Genomic DNA, 22540 nt, shown 5'->3' on the forward strand with positions numbered 1-22540 from the left:
CACATACACTCTGTGAGGAAGGGTCAGGCCTTTCTTGGAGGAATGAAGCACAAGCTCCTCCCATGAAAGACAGGTAATAGGGAACTAGACTGGGCTCCAGTGATGAATGAGCATCATTTGAGAGCACAGGGAGAAGAGCTGCTCATTTGTTCACTGAAGATCTACTGAAGATTTAGAGATTTGACAGTGTTCAAGAAAACCGTGCTGGGTATGACCTCCTTTCCCCAGACACTGAATTCCAGAGAGGATCTGGAAACTCAAGGTTCCAGTGTCCATTTTCAATGCTCAGAATTAGAGAGCAGATGGACAAGTAACAATGTGAACTAGAGCTGTGTTGTTAACAAAGTAGGAGGTTATAAATATTGAGGTGGAAGAGAGAAAAGATTCCAGAAAGGGCAGCAGCAACAGAGCAGGAGCTCATGTTGTATGTCAGGATACAAAGTACTGAAGACTGGGTAGAACCAAGGAACCATGAAATCTTCCCTGGGTCAACAGGACTAGGAATGTAGATGCAGGAAACAAAGAAAGAAAGCTGAGTGAATCAAAAAATATTTGTAAAGGTTTTTTGCTTAGCAAAAGTGATGATGTTATTGAATTTTCAGGAAGTATCATGTGATTATGGTTTTGATTTTCACAGTTCACATAATCCAAAGATATGTTGGAAATGCCTAAATCTAAATATCAGTAATCACAACAATAACCATTTTTCTGAACATACATATTCACAACAAAGTTCAGAGCACTTTAGTATACTTACTGATTCAATCATCACACCAATCCTGTGAGGCAAGCATTATTTTGCTGTTTTTAACCCTAGCAGATGAATTAAAACACAAACTATGAGTAAATTTTCTAGCATCTGACTGAAGATTCAAGTTGACAAGGCCTATCTCCAGACCTGTAGATCTGAACTGATAAACTAGTTCTCTGAATTAAAATTAGACCAATAGGGACTGCAGACTTGGCTCAGTTGGTGAATTACTTGCAATATGAGAATAAGGACTTGATTTCAGATCCCTAGCATCCGTGAAAAGGTGGCAGGTACTGTGGGATTGTCTGTATGTCAAATGCTCTGATTGGTCAATAAATAAGACACTGATTGGCCAGTGGCTAGGCAGGAAGTATAGGTGGGACTAACAGAGAGGAGAAAAGAAAGAACAGGAAGGTGGAGGGAGTCACTGCCAGCTGCCACCTCCATGACAAAAAGCATGTGAAGACGCCGGTAAGCCATGAGCCACGTGGCAAGGTATAGATTTATGGAAATTAATTAATTTAAGATATAAGAACAGTTAGCAATAAGCCTGCCATGGCCATACAGTTTGTAAGCAATATAAGTCTCTGTGTTTACTTGGTCAGGTCTGAGCAGCTGTGGGACTGGCAGGTGACAAACATTTGCCCTGACTGTGGGCAAGGCAGGAAAACTCTAGCTACATGCAGGGTTAGGGGGATGCACACCTGTATCCTCAGCATTGGAAATTAAAAATAGACATATCTTAAAGCTTGTTAGCTAGCTAATTTAACCTATTAGGTGAGCTCCTGGATCCATTGAGAGAACCTATCTTAGTAAAAAACATAAGCAGAACGTGACTGAGGAAGACACTTGAAACCAACCTCTGGCCTCCACAGTGATGTGTACATACACACATGCATACACACACACACACACACACACACACACACACACACACACTGTACATACATATACAACCACAAACATGCATACTCACACATGCCTACATACATACATATATACACATATACACATACAATATGCACACCAATACTCATGCCCACATCCCCACATTGATGAGCACATCCCACTGCACTCAAATCAAAGTAATAATTAGAGGTTCAACACATGATTGTGAAACTCATTTCTTCACTGAGTTGCATCATGTATCACATTTCCCTCTAGCTACAGAGATAACATAGGCTAGAAGTAGAACATTCTAAAACCAAGCTTAAGCTAAAAATTACTAGATAAAAATCTCTCTTCTGCTGCAAAATTTTCATCTCATGACAAACACTGTCAACTTTTTCTTCTATGATCTTTCAAGAGGAAAGCTAAGCTAGCCATCATAATAAGATCAATTGTTGTTGGTAAGATATTATGATTATTGCCAGAGCTACACAGTAGAAAGTAAAATTCCAGAAGGTATTAGCAAAGCCAGATCTATGGTAGTATAATTTTATTTTATAATATATATATATATATATATATATATATATATATATCCCTCTATTAAATGTCTAAAGTTTTAAAATTGATTGCCCAAAGTCTAACAATTTTTTTTTTTTCGAACATTTTTGCGTATTTGCTTTCTGACTCATTGTAGAGTGCTTGAACTACAGATACTGCTCTGCTCCTATGCTGGATTAAAGCGTGCCCACAGCTGCAACAATTTTTGAAAAAATAAAAAAAAAAATGTAATTCTTCACTGAAAAAATACTTCCAAAACTTTGATGTCAGATTGCTCCTTTGAATACATCCACTGGTAGAAGGAAAAAGCTTTCACTGTGGCTGTTGTTATAATTTGCAGCAAATGGTATGAGCAGAGCTCTTATCGTTAAAATTCTAATGAAACAATTGTGTCTCCCTTTAGGGGTACCAAAAGATCCTTAAACTAATAGGCTTATTTCAAAATGAGACCTAAAATGTGCAACACTCTGCAGTTCTGCCTTTTGACTGCAATAGTTATGAATCTTTCTCATTACTAAGATTCTTTATCCCTCCAATTCAACGTGTACATGGAGACACATTCAAAGATTTCCAGATTTATAGGATACATAAAAATCTCCCCACAAGAAACACAAACCCATGAATCAGGGCAACAACAGGAGCTTCTGCTACTCGAATGTATTTATAGTAATAAAGTTTTTGAAGTTTAATTTAAAAACGCAATTCTCTGTTCCTTAAATAATTGTACAGTATGGCTTCTGACAGCACCTAGGGGTTATTCTTAAATGATCCTAAGCTTGGAACTCCTTCAACAGATTATATCATCTGCAATAAATTCAGAGTTGAGTCAAGCTCCTGCAATACTTTTGTTGTCCACAGCTACCACGTTAAAGGGGAAGAAGTATGGGTGGCAAGTGCAGAAGTTGCAGGTAAAGGTGTAGTTGTGGCCCAATCCTATGATGACTAGGAATGGAGGACACTGACTGACAACATACACTGCTTGATATCTTGACAAAAATTAGTGTTTAAGTGTTGAACAGCTCTGTGTAGCTGGCCCAACTGTTAAATATTATCTGTGTACCTTCTTCCCTGAAGGAGTTAATTCACTACATGGGTGGGTAAGCAATTCTGCCTTCTGTAATGACACCTAAAGTATCTATGCTATAAGACAAATGGAGACAGAAGGTGGCTAATAATTCAAAATGGAAACAGCAGTATATATCTCCTCAACCTTTGGGAAGTTTAGTATGATTTATCATGTCGTTGAACTTACTGTCTGATGAAGTTGTCCTAAGATGGATATTCTAAAGGGTAAGGAACACCTGAGCACAAGTAAAGACAAAGAAGTACATGACCGTAGCTAGAAACAGGCTTAAGTTCAAGGAAAAGGCTGATCTAGAATCGAAAATTTTTCATTATGCAATTCTATGGCATGGATATTCAATGGTTGGATAATTCATTTTCACTAGCTTCCCATAGAATATTTGATCTCTTTCCATTATCACCATTCATTACATCATTGGAAAAGGGGATCATGTCTCTGTTTCCAAACTAGATGAGGTATTACTTACTTCATAAAAACTAGCAGAAAGTAAGATAATACAAAAGGCCATAATTGCTATGACAGGAAGGCTTTTCTAATTATGATAAGGATCGATTTATTTTATATTGAAGCATGTATCTTCTTAAAGAGAGATCACTGTGTTAATAAGCTGAGATAGGCAAATTTATTACTAACAACCACTTGCATTATCAAAGCCTACCTAACTTCAACCAAAAGAAAAATAACTCAATGAAGAACTCTGAAGCTGTTTCAATGAGCTCCTTCTCATGTCATATGCAATGAACATCGATGCTTTTTTTCTGTTTTAAATGACTCATGGAAACATTCTGCTGCTTTCCACAGGAATTGAAAGAGAAAATGGATGAGCTACTGCCCCTGATCCCAGTTTTGGAGCAGTACAAAACAGACGCAAAGCTCATCACACAGTTCAAGGAGGAAATTCGGAACCTGTCCTCAGTCCTCACTGGGATTCAGGAGGAAATCGGTGCCTATGACTATGAAGAGCTGCACCAACGGGTCCTCAGTTTGGAAACCAGGCTGCGGGACTGCATGAAAAAGCTAAGTGAGTAGAGATCATTCAGTTGCTAAAGTCATGAGATTCAGTTTCCAGGAAGACTGAGTCCTCACACTGAAGGAATTTAGAGTGCAGGACTTAGTGATACTGAGTCAGGACAGAGTTACTGGACCAAGTGTCCCTTAATCAATTAAGCATGGCTGAGAACCCTAGTTTAAGATTTTGCAATGTCAAGGCTCTATGACTTCAGATAACTAGTCTGCTGAATATAAGCAGCTGTGTTAACTACAGTACTGGATAGAAAGCTCCTTTTTCTAAACATGAGATGGCCATATTTGCTTGGCTGGGGAAGGAAAAGCTTTCTTCCATTTTTTTGTTGTTCTGTTTTGTTTTTCTGGGTTTTGGGTGTTTGTTTGTTTGTTTGTTTTAGTTGTTAACAGTATGTGAAATGATCAGGACATAAATTCAAAGACTACAAAACTACAAAATAAAAATCTGTTCTGGAATAGTCAAAAGACAAGAGGGGTAGCGCGCTTTAAATAGATTATTTGTAGCAAGGCACTCTTCAGTGCATCCATGTAAATGTTTAAATAAAATCTGAATTGTTACAAAAACCATTTTGGACACCATTTAAAATGTAATTCAAATGATTAAAAAAGAGCAAAAATGTTCCATTATGTGAAAGTTACCACAATCACCAAAATAAAGAAACAATTGAGGAATTCCCATATCAGGGCTCCACTATAGTCATACCAATTTCCAAAGAAAATCACACAAGATTAATTCACAAGAAATAAAGTGAATCCAAAGGCTACACAAAAAATGCATAGAAATCTTCATCTCTTTTAGTTGAAAATTATGGTTGCTAAATATTGTGAACACACTTTTCTCATCTCTCAACTCCTCCCTGCTCATTCAACCATATGCCATTTCTTTCTCTCTCTTTAAAAAACAAATAAAACACAGAGATCCAAGAAACATACACAAACCCACAAAACTAGAAACCAAAATATATAAGCAAAAGACCAATAAGACCAGAAAATAAAATGACCAAATAATGCTACATGTTATAAAAAAAAGTCTGCAAAAAAATATCACTGGGTTGGTTTTGTGTTTATCATCTACTCCTGGGCATGGAATCTATCCAAAGTGTGGTTTATATACCCAGTAAGACTGCAATGGAGAAGGTTTTTTTCTTTTGCAAGTAGATAACAAATTTAGACAGCTTCTTGGTTAGGGGTGAGAGCCCATGTCCACTTCCCCCTCTCAGTGCTGGGACCCCATCTGGCTTGAACCCATGCATATTCTGTGCACACTGCCACAGTCTCTATGAAATTATACGTTTATCAGTCCTGTTGTGCCTTGAACACACTATTTCCTGGGAGTCATCCATTAACTCTGGTTCTTACAATCTTTCTGCCTCCTCTTCCACACAGCTCCTTGAGCCCTGAAGGGAAGATTTTGATGCAGATCCCATTTAGGACTGAAAAATCCAGTCTCTCTCACTCTTTGCATATTGTCCAGTTGTGGGTCTCTGTGCTAGTTTCCATCTAATGCAAGAGGAATCTTCTCTGGTGATGGCTGAGCAAGGCACTGATCTACAGCAGAATGCTATTAGGAGTCATTTTATTGCTTCAATCCTTTAATATTGACTCCTATGTAACTAATTCCCATTCTTCACTATCTGTAACCAATCAACAATCAACTATGCCAACTTCGTGACTCATATCCCTAGCCATCTTGTCCACATAATTGGAAAGGGGGTTTTCTGGTATACATCTGAATTATTTTGTTCTGCTCAAGCTTTCTTAGACATCCTTGCATCTTAGCATCTAGTCCATAGTTCATGATCCCTTTTAGTTCAGCCTTCCTTACTTCTCTAGTGCTGGATTCCCCAATTTCATCCATTCCCCCAAGAATAGTCTGGGTGACACATTGAGTTAATAAAGCTTTGCATCTTGAAGTATGTCAATTGTGTTTTTGAGCAATTAACACAGAAATCATGATTCACTCAATTTTAGGAATTGGTTCACTGTGCACTCTCTGATATTACTGAAATAGCTAGGTAGATAAAAATAGCCTACTACAACTGAGTAATTGTGGATTCTATTTTTAAAAACCAATCCATGTATAGCTCACTACACTCATCTTCTTCCAATACTGGCAATTATAGTTAAGTGAAATAATGTTAGTCTATGTGGTCAAAAGTTCCTCCTTTTTGCATTACTTTTGAAATATGTACACTTTTTCCATTGTGTCCTTAGACATAAAGACTTGATATAATATAGTAATTATATCTGATATATATAATATGGTTACATATATAATCATATATCATATATATGCTATTTACTATCATGAATCATTTTATCATTTCCTTCATATACCACAAGGTCTGAAAGAATGCAACAAATAAGTTTCACTAACTAATGTTTCTTTTCTTTTACATGTGTTCATTTATTTAGTTTTCAGTCCTGGGACTCAAACCCAGAACTATTTATATGTTGAATTTAACTACTCTGATACAAGTACTCTAACAGTCAATAGATTAAAAGTATCAAACAATAACATCTGTACTCATTTCTCTTAATAAGATATTTGCTCATTGCTTTAACTGAGATGTAGCTGAAAACTCAGCAGTACCTTAGTAACTGTGAGAAACTGGTTCAGAGCCTCACAAATACCCAAATTTACAGTTGTTAAATCCCTTTGTATACAACAGTATGGTACTTAACAATACCAATGAATGCCATCTCATATGTTTTATGTAATTCCTGGATTCCTTATAAAACCTAATCCAGTCCAAATGTAGAGTAAATATGGTTTAGATAAAAATGACAAGAAAATTAGTCTGTACATGCTTACTACCGATGAAATAGTTTTCCAAATATTTTTTATTCCTGGTTGGTTGAAGTTGAAAATATGAAACCCATGAAAATAAAGAGTAGGCTGTAGTTGTACTATTTCATGAACTCTTTTCAGTTATCTGAAATCATTGTCTCCTAGTCACTTAGCATAATGACCAGTGGGTTTTGTCTAAAAAAAAAAAAAGTGATTTTTGTTCTTCCCACTACTTAGATCAATTAGCCACTTAGTGAGCATCACTGAACAGAGAAGTTTTAAATAGAGAATCTAAATTGTAGATGGAAGGTGAATATATATGACAGATGATAGATGATAGATAATAAATAAATAAAAGATAGATAGATGATAGATAGATAGATAGATAGATAGATAGATAGATAGATAGATACACAGAGATAGAGAAATAGACATATAGATACATGGTAGTTGCATACATGGGTAGATGATAGATGGATAAAAATGGATATCATTGTGTGTGTGTGTGTGTGTGTGTGTGTGTGTGTGTGTGTGTGTGTGTTGTGTGTGTGTGTTTCTCTCGGTGTGTACAGAGAAACAGAAACTAAAGCATGAAATTTCAAGGTGTCACTGGGTCAGGGTTTGATTGAAATATATTTGACTTAGTATCTACATATCTTGGTATTGGTACAAGTTGGATGAATTCATCTCTGAGAATCCTTTCAACTCCATAATCATTGTTATCTTCCAAGCACCAGAATATTAAAGCATCAGACCATAGAATCTTTGGAGGGAGGAAAGACAGTACTTAATTATCAACAGGACCATTATCACAAAGAATAGAGGAGAACTTATTATGGGGTCAACATTTCAAAGAATCAAAAATCAACTAGCTACAATGCTCAGAAACAGACACACACACACACACACAGAGAGAGAGAGAGAGAGACAGAGACAGAGACAGAGACAGAGAGACAGAGACAGACAGCGAGAGGGGACTGCAATCTAGTCTAATGAGTAAGAAGGCTCATTCATGACTAGAGTCCTCACTCTTGACAGAAGTCTCTCAGCACACAGCTGATTAGCAGAGGGTAGAAATGAACTGGGAAGTGAGAATAAAATCCCAACAATTTTGAGTGTATTTCCCTCAATTTTTCCCCCCAGTGGAGTTAGTTTTAAGTAAAATGTTAGAGGGCACAGCACATAAATCTAAAGATTGAAAATTAAACCAGCTTCCCTGCCCTTAAGGACCCTCCCGAACAATAAACAAGGCCCCCAGGGAATCACAAGGCCTGCAGGGTACCAAGGCAATATTCTGTTTATTTCAATAGAAAAATTAAAGGTTTGCAGTGAGCAGAAACCAGACAAAACTCCCACAGCAATGCACCCTTGTGGCCTGAGTGAAGTACAATGATGCTTTTTCAAAAGTATTCCACGTTCTCCTCTGAGAGACTGAATAGAATAAAGTCCCCTGCGCTTAATTAAATCGTATCAGATTTCACGACATGCAGAATATAATTATATGCTTGTGAAAACTTGCCTGAGAAAGCGTGGTTAAAACTCTTACACACCCCCTGAGATCACCAGCAGATATTTGATGGAGATTATAACGAGGCTTGCCCCCATCCCTACCCTACCCTACCCCACCCTATTCCCTCTTGCTGCTTCTATTTTTAGGGCAATGATTTGGTGCCCTCTAGTGAAACAGGGGAATACATCTTAAACAGCCATTTGAGGTCAAGGTGATGAGACCTGTCTTACTATATTTTATGGAAAATTTGTTTCTTACAATGGAAACTAAATTTTCTATGTGCCTTTAGATATGTTTGTATACTCAGAAAATATTTTTGACCCCATGATATGTGCTGGCACTTTGTTGGGTATTTGAAGAGCCAAGAAGTGTAAAAGACCATCTCCCTGAGGGAAACAAGCTCATCTTTCAGCAAGACTAGCAAGCACATAAATAGGTAATTGCCACAAGATTGGATGCCTATTGCTTGAAAGGCAGTATGCCAGCTGCTTTACATATTTGTTTTAATCCCTCAAAGAACTCTGTGCTACACATGACTTAAGGAAACTCAAAAAAAATCAATAAACTTCCATAGATTATAAAGGTTATAACAACTTTAAGCCTAAGTCCTTCTTAATTTAAAATCAAATTTCTTTCCCACATATATCTTTTTTTGCCCTAAAACAACTTTACTATTTATTTTTAACATAAATTACAGGAGAAAGAACATCATGTTCAAGGAAGCAATGGCATTTTCCACATATCACGTAATGAAATAGTCGTTGAAAGGATAAGTTTGTTAACTGTGTACATACATTTAAATATATGCCCAACGCAGGTACTTATTTATATTTACCCCTTTTGTAAAACTACTTTTCACATTAGAGACATTGTTTAGGTAGCTAAGGAAATATAATTTAATAATTGTAACTACCATCCACCCATCCTATTGTTGTGGCCCAGAAGGAAGTGTGAAAGACAATGATTTCTTCATTAGCCCCTGGAGCTCATGTCTCCCACACAGTCACCACATCTTCTTACTCCTCCTTTACACTTTTCTCAAAACTGTTACTCTCTGCATCCTCATTTTTCACCACCCAAGTCTGGAACATCTTTCACCATGTTTCAGTTGGAATCTGCAATGAGTACCCCTCTTACCACTTGGATTAACTGAAGACAGACCTTCTCCATTGCTCTCTGTATTTATTCTAATTTTTTCCAAGCACAAATTGGGGCATGTTACAGTTATATGTGAGGCATTTACCTTGAAAACTGAATCCAGACACTTCTGCATGTTGTATGTCAGTGACATGGATACTACACAATTCCCCTCCTCTTCTAAGACCTCAGCATGCACCCTTCTTCTGTCCCAAGCTTTGACCATTCTCATCTTTCATTTCCCCCTCTATTGTACATTTTAACCCTCCCAGGCATTGAATTTCTTTATTTTCCCCTGAAACACTCTTCCTACTTAACTGATGAAACCCTAACACTCTTAATTCTGCACACAAGACACCAGCTCTTTTGAGCAGCTTTACTTGATTGCACCTGCAAGAGTATGCATTCCCATGGCATGGTTCCCTCAACCCTTTCTTCTCTCCCCCAGGGTACTTAGCTTATCCATACATTTAAAAGAGAAAATTCATTGATTTGTGGTGTGTGTGTGTGTGTGTGTGTGTGTGTGTGTGTGTGTACCTTTATCTGGCAGGGGTCTGGGAGGATGCTGTTCATGCATAGAAAGGACTACCCTTGGTTTGCTTTGTATTTGGAGACATTCATGACATATCTCAAACACAGTAAGAAAACCAGTTTCTACAAATGCTTGAAGAGAGAATTTTATTTTTAAAATAATTTGCTTTCCACTAATGTAACAAATGTGTGTGTATAATGTGTATACATGAGTGCATGCGTCATGTGTGTGTGTGCGTGTGCATACATGTGTGCAGTGTGTGTGTGTGTGTGTGTGTGTGTGTGTGTGTGTGTGTGTGTGGTATGTATGTGTCTTTCCCAAGTCAGAAAGCTTTTAAGGAGAGGCAGATACAAAAGCATAACATTAGTTCTCATCTGTTTTTGTATTGTGTTGTTATTGACTTCTGTTCTTTCCACAATGGCAAGTTCAGTATTTCATTGGAAAATATGTAATAGACACCAAAATCTATAATATATAAAATATAAACTCTGGCTCCCTGGTGTGGAAAATTGAGATTTTAATCAGAAATCGGTGGGCTATTTTTGAGAATATGTCTCTAGATTAAATTGAAATAATCCCTAGTAAATCATTTGAAATCATTTGCTAGACTATGCCACACACACACACACACCTAAAGTTTTAAGGTATATCATAAAATGATACAGTCTCCTCACTCCATACATTTGAGGCAATTTCTTCTAGAACTTTTGGGCTGAAATTACTTTAGACATGATTTTCTCTAATCAATCATCTTTACTATTCATTGACTATCATTAATCTTCAATATGTTTATATGCTCTTAAAGTATAACTATATCTAAATCTCTTAAGGAAACAACTATATTCCCAGAAGAAAACATAAATTTCTAAATTATCAGGAATTTCATTACAGTATTGTCCATTTAGTTTTAAGTTTAAATGGCTTTTCCCTTTAATATATATTCCTAATTCAAGTTTATATTAGAACACATAAATGGAAGAGTTGAGGTAATTTCTTATATGACTAAGAAAGTAAAATTGTGTTTCCTGAGAAAATATGAGTTATTAGACACACATGTAATTGCTGTTATACCCAACAAAAGCTCAGAGTTGATATCTCAATCTTGTCCCCTAGCAGCATAATTGACAAGACTAGACATAAAGATAAAATTTAAATAATATAAATAGACTTTATGGGGCTCCCAAAGTATGATAGATATAAATTTTGTAGGAGTTTTAATAGACTGTAAAATCAAATCATACATATTTCTTATTACAGGAGTTCTCCATTGGCCTTAATAAGAAAGACATAATTTTCTGTCCATAGATATATTCCCTGCCCTATCTAAATTATATGAATGGGTTTGGCCTAAGGACTCAAAGCTAGAAGCTAATAGACTAAGCTATAATAAAGCAGATTCATATGCTAAAGAAATAAGAAAAGAGGGCAGATGTGTATTATGTATCAATGATCCAAACAAATTCTTCATGCTGCATCCTAAATGGTACCTTTTCCTCAACTAATGATTGTTAATGATGGGTGGTAACTGACGATAGAAAAGGAATGCATAAAAGTCATCAGAGAAATATAATGGCCACTTTCCTCAATAACCTAATCAGTATATTTTCTGACTATGCAGAATGTTATCAGTGCTGATGCTTTCATGGGTCTCGCTGAAGACAGAGGAGATCAGCAGGGGAAATCAGTGAGGCAAGACTTCACCCCTCTTTTGTTGCCATGCACCTTTGTGGGGACATTTGTCTCACTGTCATTTGGGGAAATTATCTTTCCTGACTAGCTTCCTTTTTCCTCTGGAAATTGAGAGTAAAATAAGAAAGATGGTGATTCATTTGCACAAAAGCTAGTTTGCAGAAGTCACGAAACAAAAATGAGAGTTATTGTTTGGTTGGTTTTTTAATGTTTCTGTTCCTTTAGTATGTGAAGGTGCCTATGTTTTCTTGATACCAAAGCCGACAAAACTTTAATTGGGAAAGCAGCCAGTTTCATAAATATGTGCTGATTAAATTCTACTGATTTCATTTGACAAGATAAATTTTCACTTAGGAAATCAATGACCAATTTAAAGGAAATTTCTCCTGGAAAGAAATCAACACAAAGAGTTTTTCATTGTTGTTAGCTTCCTGGGGATATCTATCTGATGCTAACAGCATGATGGGGACAATCGCATGGCCACAGTGGTAACTTATTTACTTATTTTTTTGTTTGTTGGATGGTTCATGACCACGGATACCACATTCTCCTCATCTATATATAAAAGCTTCTTGATCCACAATAAAGTCAATGCCCTCTTGACCCCTAAAATAACAAAATGTCAAACATTAGAACTTCAATTTTAGAAATTAAGAAAGTCCATTCCAGAAAGTAAGTGCATTATCTGCCATTATATAATGATTTAAGCAGGTGACCTGTATAAGAGACCAGACTTGATACTGTGTACCTTGGTGTCCTAAGTACATAGGGAGAGGCTTTATATCTTTATTTGGTTTCAATTAATCCACATATACATTAAAGGTAAGTGAAGACATGATTACTCATAAATACTAAGAAAATTCGATTATCTACTTGTGGACTTCATTTACTTCATTATAATCTTTTACAATATCCACTACTCCCTATCTGCCACATGGCCCCTAGATAAACATCTGACTTTACTAAATAGCGACAGAAACATAATTCTTGTGACTTCATGTTTCCCTGCCACTCTGTCCTTCCTTCTTTTTCCTAAAAAGGAACATATGTGGCTGCCATTTGGTTTATAGTGTTTTTCAAATTAACACCCATCCAAGTTATGATCCATCATTTTCTACATAAGTTTTATGATCATTAATGATTTCTTTCCACTAATTACTTTTGATATTTCTTTGAAAGTGTCTTGTTAGCCATCAGGATGGTATTCTCCATAGGATAGTACTAGTATTCTGAAGAACTTTTTGCTTGGTCTAGTGGTGCCTTCTTTTTTTTTTTTTTTTTTTTTTTTTTTTGGGTTTTTCGAGACAGGGTTTCTCTGTGTAGCTTTGCGCCTTTCCTGGAGCTCACTTGGTAGCCCAGGCTGGCCTCGAACTCACAGAGATCCGCCTGGCTCTGCCTCCCGAGTGCTGGGATTAAAGGCGTGCGCCACCACCGCCCGGCTAGTGGTGCCTTCTTAAAGAAAAAGATTCATCCTCTTGGGATAATTTAGACAAATAGTGAACCCAAGTTTGAATTCTTCTCCTCTTTCCATTGGTCTTCCATCTGTCCCTAACAAGGGGGCTTTGCCCTATACTGAATGAACAGTATAGAAAGTATGGCATAGGAATGGGATGAGAAATCTCTTGTTTAAATCATTTTAGCAACATTTATAGGGAAAGTTTTTACTTTACTGACTCAAAAAAAGCACTCAAAACTGCAAGTAGGTGTTACCAAACCATATCCAAATGCATTTTAAGCATTTATAGTTTTTATTTCTTTTCTAGGTTGCTTTCAACTTCATGGCTGCTTTCAGCAAATGAATAGCACAGAACACACACACACACACACACACACACACACACACACACACACACACACACACAATTCCGGGCCGGGGCATGGAGGAGTACTTAATATAAGACTTCAGCTATACATTTAGCTTAGCTTGAAAACTGATGAATGTGAAGTCCTAGACATAGTAAGTTTGTTTATATTAATTTATTAAAGACAATTTGAACAGGCTGGATACATACTAGGAAAACAGATTGACTAAACAGTTTTAAAACTCTCAAGGCATATTATTAACTCAGTTACAAGATTGGGCCAAAGTTCAGTTTCTGAAGGCAAGACGTCTGTAAGAAAAAACTACTCCCATAACGGGGAGTTCATAACACTATACATTTTTCCATCTTATTGATAGGCTCTTCCAGAACTCCTCTGATGGGCACCCTACATGCTTACTTATAGAGTTCTACAGAGCATGCTTTCATTGTGTATATCCCACATGAAGCAAATACATTCTTGGACATTCACTATTATCACCATACTCACAATTGTCAAAGCTATTTCTCACAGGGGCATCTGCTTCCTTCATGTATATACTTTCTCCACAGATACTATGTATAATCATGCACAGCTTAAAATTACCTCCACTGGAATCCTGATGTTTTTTCCCTCTTCTTCTTCTCCTTCTCTGTCACTTTATCTGAGTAGATGGTACTAAAGTCTGCTCAACTGAGCAAGTCACATATTTTCATGTTACACTAAAACATTCTTAATTTAGTTTGGTTTTTCATCTTCAAATCTAAACTAAAGTTTGTTCCTATCAACTTTACCCTTAAATCAGACATCCAAAAAAGGCCAATTTCCTTTGTCTCAATCGTTGCTTTATATCCCTCACCGAAACAATGTGGTAACTCATAGGGAATATTTTTCCTTACTCTTCATGCTCTCTGCAATTTATTATCCATCAAGTAGATAGAGTTTTCTTTTTAAATTGTAGTTCACAGCTATATTGATTTTCTAATGTTCTCTTTTAAACTTCTGTGATTTTAGATCATATCTACAAAAGAAAAATAAAACAAAATGTTCACATTGGTTTTAAAACTTTAATGATATGGACTCTTTTTCTATCAGTATTAGATCTGTAGCAGGAACACATACAATAGTTCATACATCTAAAGTATCTATCTGTGTACTGAATAGTATTTTAAATACCCAGCATGTGCTTCTTATTTACTCTTTTCAACTGCATTGTGAAAGATATTTGATTACTACTGTTACTTACAGTTGCTCAGGGTTCTAAAAGAGTAAGGATACAATCCAGACCCAAATCCTATTGGTATCCTTAACCTATAGCCCCCTACACACCATTTTAAAACACTACCTTTCCCCAGCTGGCCTTCTACATGTTTACACCACTTAATGGCTAATATGCTAATTAAACTAAAACCTTAAGTAATTTCCCCTTCAATTTATGAGCCAGTAGGTTACGTCTTGTTAATTATATCTCAGATTTTAAACTAGAAGTCTCCCTACCTACCTAGGTGGAGTCTAAATTTTTAAATGCATGCACTTATTTAAGATTAACAGAGTTAGAGACACATGAACATTCAGCTATACTTTACTTCAAGTGTGCCTCATAGATTAATACTAAGAAACTAGGTTACTCACAAAACATACCTCCAGATGAAAAATTCTGATGGATTGGGGTCAAGAAAGGGAAAACAGTGTCAAACATCACACATTGTGAGTCACTAGAAAGATAGGAAAAAGTGAGTAGATGTTGAACATGCAGGTCCATGATGGAGAAACAATAACCCAGGGAGGAACCAGAAAGCAAAGAACAAGTTTCATGAGTGTCTGTGGGATCTTCCATGGTCAAAGAATAGATTTAAAATATCTTTGTTTGAAGGCATAGCTCCACACTATCATCTGCACATACTGAAAATAATATGTATATAATCAAAATGTCTAAGAAACTTTACAGTTACAAAATTTTCAAAATTAATTTAATTTCCTTATGTTACGTCAAATGAATATTCCTCAAACAATTTATTAAAATGATGAACAGATTCTACATTTGCTCTTAGCAAAAGGCCAAGAAGTGATCAAACAGACAATATAATTTCTCTTAAAAGATATGTTCAGGAGTAGAGAGTGAGAACTTGTGAGAAATACATTTCTAAAGAACCATGTGCAGGCTACATTGTAATAATTCATTAGAAATATAACTCTAATCAACTTATCTTCTTTATGATTTTTAAATGTTAGCTAAAATATAATTCTATCATTTCTCCTTTTCTCCTTCCTCCCTCTAAACCTTCTAATGTCCCATCCCTCCCAACCCTTTCATGTTACCCCTGCTTACTTCCTTTCAAATTCATGACTTATTTTATATATATATATATATATATATATATATATATATATATGTGTGTGTGTGTGTGTGTGTGTGTGTGTGTGTGTGTGTGTTCATAAATATACAAATGCAACCAGCTGAGTCCATTTAGTGTTGCTTGTATGCATGCGATTTCAGCACAGACCATTTGACATTGCATATCCAATCAGGGCACCCATTCTGGGGAAGACTAATTGTCCCTTTCTCAGTAGCCATTAGTTGTCTGTAGTTATTTGTGGAGTCCCATGAGATTTCTCCTCCCACATCTGTTTGTGTTTTCATTGTTCAAGTCTTGCTTAGGCAGCCATGTTGATAATGTTAACATGGATGTAATTTCTTTATTCTTTCTAGAAAACACAATCTCACAGCAGACATCCTGATCCTCTGGCTCTTACATCTTTCCATGCTGTCTCATGATGCTCCTTGAGCCCTAGGTGCAGAAATTTTATAATACAAGTATTGGGGTTGTGGACCCCACAATCAGTTGTTCTTTGGATTTTAATCAGTTGTAGTTTTCTGTAATGGTCTCTTTATGCTGCCAAAAGATGCTGCGTTGATGAACAGTGAAAGGGGCACTTACCTGTGGGTGTCAGAAGAAGTATTTTTGAAAGCAACTAGCAATTAAGGTGGTCTAGTAAAGCAGCAGTAATAAATTCTACTATAAAATTTATAACTTCACACACACACACACCCAGTCTTGACTAGATTTCTAGTATCAGGTATGATTCTTTTCCTGTTGAGTAGGCTCTGAATTGAATTAGAGAGCTGTTGGTGACCAACAAGATATGCATATTTAGGAATATCTTACCATACTAGTCATTGTTGTGATTTGTGGGTATCAGCTTGATAGGACAACTGATTGCTTCTATCAGCAGTTTGCGTAGCACTTCTGATACTGTTAAAAAGTAGTCCTCTGGGAAGACGTTTTGGGGTCTTATTCAGCCCAAATATTCCTAATCATGTGGTCAAATTACATGGTACCTGCAGCAATAGGAACTTACCTTAAATCTATAAAAGGCAACAAAGAAAAATAACAATATGCTGCATTCTTTGGGGAGACTCTTGGACACTCCTGACCAGCATCTCAAATTGTGGGTTCCACACCTGGTGCTAAGTGTTTGTTAGATGTGGCATAGCTTTATTTACACTACTTGTGTGTATATGCACATACACTTAGGTATATTATATGTAAATTTAGTTAATATAAAATAATATGAATCCTTAAGGCTTCTTTTAGTTATGAACATTTATTAAACTGTTATTAGTTATCACAAACATAAACCAATAGGAATAACAATATATATTGCAGACAACACGGTCACTGGAGAAAAAATAAGACATAATGTTCATGGAGTACTGATACAGTTTAATGCCAGGCTTTGAAAGAATAAAATAGGAAAATATTTAACATTTGAATAAACTGAAGTGTTTGTGAAAATAAACATAATTGAATATATATATGCAAATATAGTAAATCAATATAATTCCAAATTAATAGTTAACATATTTCAGAAAGATAATATATAAATATATAATTCATATCTATATGGTTATAAGAGATTAACAAAGTTAAAGTCTAAGAGAGTAGTACTATATTTTCTAAAACAATGCTTAAATAAAAGATATATTAAACAAGTATTATGGCATATATATAATGCTAATAATAAATTTAATAGTCTATCTGAAAATGTTTATGACTTGCAATGAAATATTAATTTGTTGACAATATGCCTTAGAGTGTTTCTTTTCCTTTTTTATTTTTATTTATTTGTTTGTTTATTTTCTTTTATTTATTTGAATTTTTTTAAGTTTACATACCAACCACAGTTTTCCCTCCCTCCCCTGATCCTGCTCGCCCCCCAAACCCCCCATCCTTTCCTCATAGGGAATAAAGCCCCCTTGGGAGTCAACACAGGCTGGCATACTAAGTTGGGGCAGGACCAAGTCCCTCCCCCTTGCATCAAGGCTGAGCAAGGCGTCCCACCACAGAGAATGGGCTCTAAGAAGCCAGTTCATATGCTCAGGATAAGTCCAGGTTCCATTGCCAGGGGCCCCACAAACAGATCAAGCCACACAACTGTCACCCACATTTGGAGGGCCTAATTCAGTCCCACACAGGCTCCCCAGCTGTCAGTCTGTGAGCTCCCACTAGCTCCGGTCAACTCTCTGTAGTTCCCCCATTGTGATCTTGACCCCACTTGCTCCTATAATCTCTCCTTCTTCTCTTCATCTGAACTCCAGGAGCATGGCTAAGTGCTTGGCTGTGGGTCTCTGCATCTGCTTCCATCAGTCACTGGAAATAGGTTCTATGGTGACAATTAGGGTAGTCACCCACCTGACTACAGAAGGACAGTTCAGACACCCTCTCCTCCTTAAGGTTTTGAAACAACCTCAGTGTGATTTAGCTTCTCCCTCTCTTTGGAATATCAGACATTTTCTTCTGTGTCCCTCCCTCTCCTTCTGTATCTTCTCCCTTCCCATTTTTCATATTTTAAAAATGATTACATTTGTTGTTATAGAAAATATATGAATAAATATTATAATCATAGTATTCCCATATTTTGAAGTTTAAAGAGGTAAAGACACAGAACTTGCTAAGTAAACTGTAAAATGGAACTGGGAGTTTAAAACATTCAATTTTGGTCTAAGCCTCACACTCAGAATAATAAAATGCAGGCTATTCACAAGTTTCATTTCTTCTATCTGTGACACTCTCCCATTTCTGTCCAATTCTTAGCTATGTATGGCATGTAAAACCTGGAAATCATCTTTCAACAGGCAATATATAAATGCAATTTTTTTAGCTTTTCAAATTTAGTGGCTATGAGGCTTTTACACCCCCTTTAACATTTTAAAACATAATTTAAATATTACACACATATGGCAAAAATAATATGCTTAAAATTTTTAAAGGGCTTGGAATGGAAAACAACAGTCACTTTTAGTTCCTTTCCCCAGAGTTTAACCCATTTAACAGCTTAGTTTTTGGACATAGTATTGGTTAAACCGGTGCTGTGAATAATACATTTATTTTCTACTTTTAAAAATCAACCATTTATATTGTTGAATGACTTCCTACTCTGTTAGCTGAAAATTTAGATAACATCTTCTGCTTGCGTTACTTTTGTTCATGTTTCTACCTTGTATGCTTTTATGACAACTCATGAATATTGACCAAAATCAAACTACTTGTGGCTTCAAAACACAGATTTTTCAATTTCATTGAGGAAATATTTTATAATTATAGCTTTTTAAAACAGAGACAGTCACTCTTCTATACTCCTTCTATTCTCACAATTGTATTTCTTAACAATATGAACTTTATCTTTTTCTGCTATCTCTAGATAAATTTTGTCTTTTCTATAATCAGAGAGTAGAGTACCAGTCAAATTTTTGGTAATTTGATTATGAGCTGATTAGTTTTAAGTTAAATGTAAATGTTAACAATATTATGATAATGTTATACTGTTTCCTGGAAGCTAAGTGATGGACGTAGACATAATTTCTTCCTCTATGAATCTAGTATCATAATATCTGTGCCATTCAATGAAATATCCTTTAATATGTATCAGTAAACCAGATGAGATAGTGTTTACCATTAATCCCAGTATTGGGGAGAAAGAGGATATGGGAATCTCTGCATGCTCAAGGCTAGCCTGATCTACATAGTGAATTCCAGGCCAGCCTGAGCTACACAGTATGACACAGTCTCAAAAAGTTAAAAATTAAGTCATTGTCTTCACTTATTCAGATTTTCTTCAAAGGTCTCAGTCTTATGCTGGAGAGAAGCCCCAGCATTTTAAAATACTTATTACTGTTACAGAGAACAGAGATTCAGTTCTCAACACTCAATGCTGGCTCATAACCAACTGTAACTCCAGTTCTTGGGGATCCAATGTCCTGATCTGGCTTCTGTGGATACTTCACATGTGGTGCACACACATACATGCAGACAAACACCCCCAGACATAAAACAAATAAATCTTATTTTTAATACAAGTCTATGTAAAGATCAAATCTGCCTATCCCTATTTTTTTAAAAAAAAATTAGTTTAACTGGTATTAAAATCTTCATATTGAGCATAGTGGTAACATGATGTTTCCTTATACATATATATAGATACATATAAGGATATATATGTATATATGCATATATGTGATATTTAAATCAGGTTAAACATACCTATATCGGTAAACATCTGTATCATTTTCATGATGGCTACATTAATTTATATTTCCACAAAGATATTGCAAGTCCTTCTCTTACAGCTGTCTATTCTGGAAGATTTCTCAATGTCTCCTGCACAGTTCTCATCATACAAGAAGTCATTGTTTTCCTTGTCCCACTTCTTCCTCTGTTGAGTTAATAACTTGTTCACTGTAATGTATCTTCAAGTAATTTCTTCAGAAAATGGTACAGAACATAGAGTTCTGGAATGTTGCACATCTGAAAAGATCCTCCATTGTCTTACGTGGATTTTTGTTCTTCAATTCAAAGACCTGGGTCCATATTGCATTTCAGTATCTAGTAGGGTGCTAAAAAGCTCAATTCCAATCTAATTCTCACTTGTTTACATGTAAGCAGCTTAAATGCCTTGAAAGGTTTAAACTTTACTTTGTTCTTAACAATCTTATATTTCATAGTAATTTTGTTACAGGTACTGTACAAAAATTGAATAAGTTCCTGTATTCTTTTTGTATTTCTTCTTATTCTAGAAATCTTATTTAAATACTGGAACCAATATATTATGTCTCATTCCTCCTCGCCCTTTTTCAGTGTTATCATTTTTCAGTTTGGGGAAAATATTCTTAATCTTCTACCTGTTTTTGTATAATGTAATCATAGTTTTCATTTCCTAATGGATTTGTTATGCTTTTCTCTCACTGTCCAAATGCTTAGTACAAACATGTCTAGAGGGGAAAGGGTCTCATCTACTCTCTGCATTCTCTTTTATCAGAACACCGTCTTTAACAGCTTATTGTTTTTCATTGCAATTTTAAAACTACCTGTATTATCTACTAACTTTAAAATTTGGAGTAACAATTCCCTTGGCCACTTTGAGTATTTACACAGAGCTTGGCACTTTTTCCATGCTTAATAGATACAGGAGACTGTATCATTAAGCAGGCCGAGACTGTGCCGAACCTCCAAAATTTACATCCACTTTGAATATCTTAGGGAAGCTAACACAAGGTTTTGCAGTTGTGTTGACCTGTTTTGGAGCCCTACATCTAGGGGAGAAAATGCAATTAATTGCCCTTAACCTTCTTCCAGTAGTGCCCATGCTTTCAGTTCACTGGAACACTCCAAATCTTCTCTCTCCATATTTTTTGAGTCCATATTTCACTTTTTCAAGGTAATGATAATGCACCTCCTTCTTCAGCCATGACCTACTCTGCCCAAGCTGACACATCTCATTCCAAATCTTCCATAACCACTCTCCATCTTCTATTCCTTTAAGGAACTTATTGAAAGATATCTACAAGTACTTCTTTGTACTATTTCCCTTGTCTTTGGGATTTAAAAAATATTTTTATTGTTATACTCCACTGTAATTTTATTGAAATCAGAAAATAGAGGGAATAAAAGCAGATATTAGTCCATTGTTTCAGGCCAGAATTACTTTTTTTCATCTTTCAGGGGAAAAAACACATACATTGTTCTATGATTTAATTGGAGAGGGGGATATATTTTTATTTCAATCTATGTACACTGGTATTTTTCATGGTCTTTTCATCTGTTGACTTATAAATGTTTATGTGTGGCATCATTAAACATCACTTTCACATACCATATAGTCATATCATCTACTCAACTAGGTTCATTTAAAATACTTCAACATTTCTCTAATTCAAATGGAGACTAATTTGCTCATAGGTTTTCATGTGTTGATAACAATTTGAACTGCCATATTTCAAGTAGTCTTAACCCAAGCTACATATAGATGTAACTAGATTGAGAGAGATATGTAGATAGATAGGTAGATAGATGATAGATAGATAGATAGATAGATAGATAGATAGATAGATAGATAGATAGATAGATAGATAGATAGATAGATAGATAGATAGATAGATAGATAGATAGATAGATATACAGGTATATGGCATGCATATACCTATATATTGATTCTCATGAATCACTTGCCCAGTCTTGATAAACTGGGGCTCGAGAATCTGTAAAATGATAAACTAAAACAAAGGTGAGATCACATGTAATTCCTTTCAAAGAAAGTGGAACATGACTCCAGTTCAGGTGTCCTAAAAAGTTAGGGATTACAGAATGTGTAGTTAGGGTTGCAATAACAAAGCAAAACATGTCCCCATGATTCATCTTCCTAATTAGGTAGCTTGGTGTCCTACCAATTACAAATTGTTCTTCTGAGGGACATATAGAGAGAAATATGAATCAAAA

General features: G+C 35.7%; 1 protein-coding gene across 2 annotated transcripts in view; it reads left to right on the top strand.

Annotated features, from left to right (window-relative positions):
* Olfm3 (olfactomedin 3) overlaps positions 1-22540 on the top strand; it is a 221288-nt gene that overhangs the window by 192980 nt on the left and 5768 nt on the right. For both annotated transcript variants that reach the window (XM_028856300.2, XM_028856299.2), the window contains exon 4: positions 4086-4305. In XM_028856300.2, coding sequence (XP_028712133.1) covers positions 4086-4305 — 220 coding nt within the window. The remainder of the gene's footprint in view (positions 1-4085; positions 4306-22540) is intronic.

The sequence above is a fragment of the Peromyscus leucopus genome, chromosome 6 (assembly GCF_004664715.2).
Source record: "Peromyscus leucopus breed LL Stock chromosome 6, UCI_PerLeu_2.1, whole genome shotgun sequence".
Taxonomy (NCBI): domain Eukaryota; kingdom Metazoa; phylum Chordata; class Mammalia; order Rodentia; family Cricetidae; genus Peromyscus; species Peromyscus leucopus.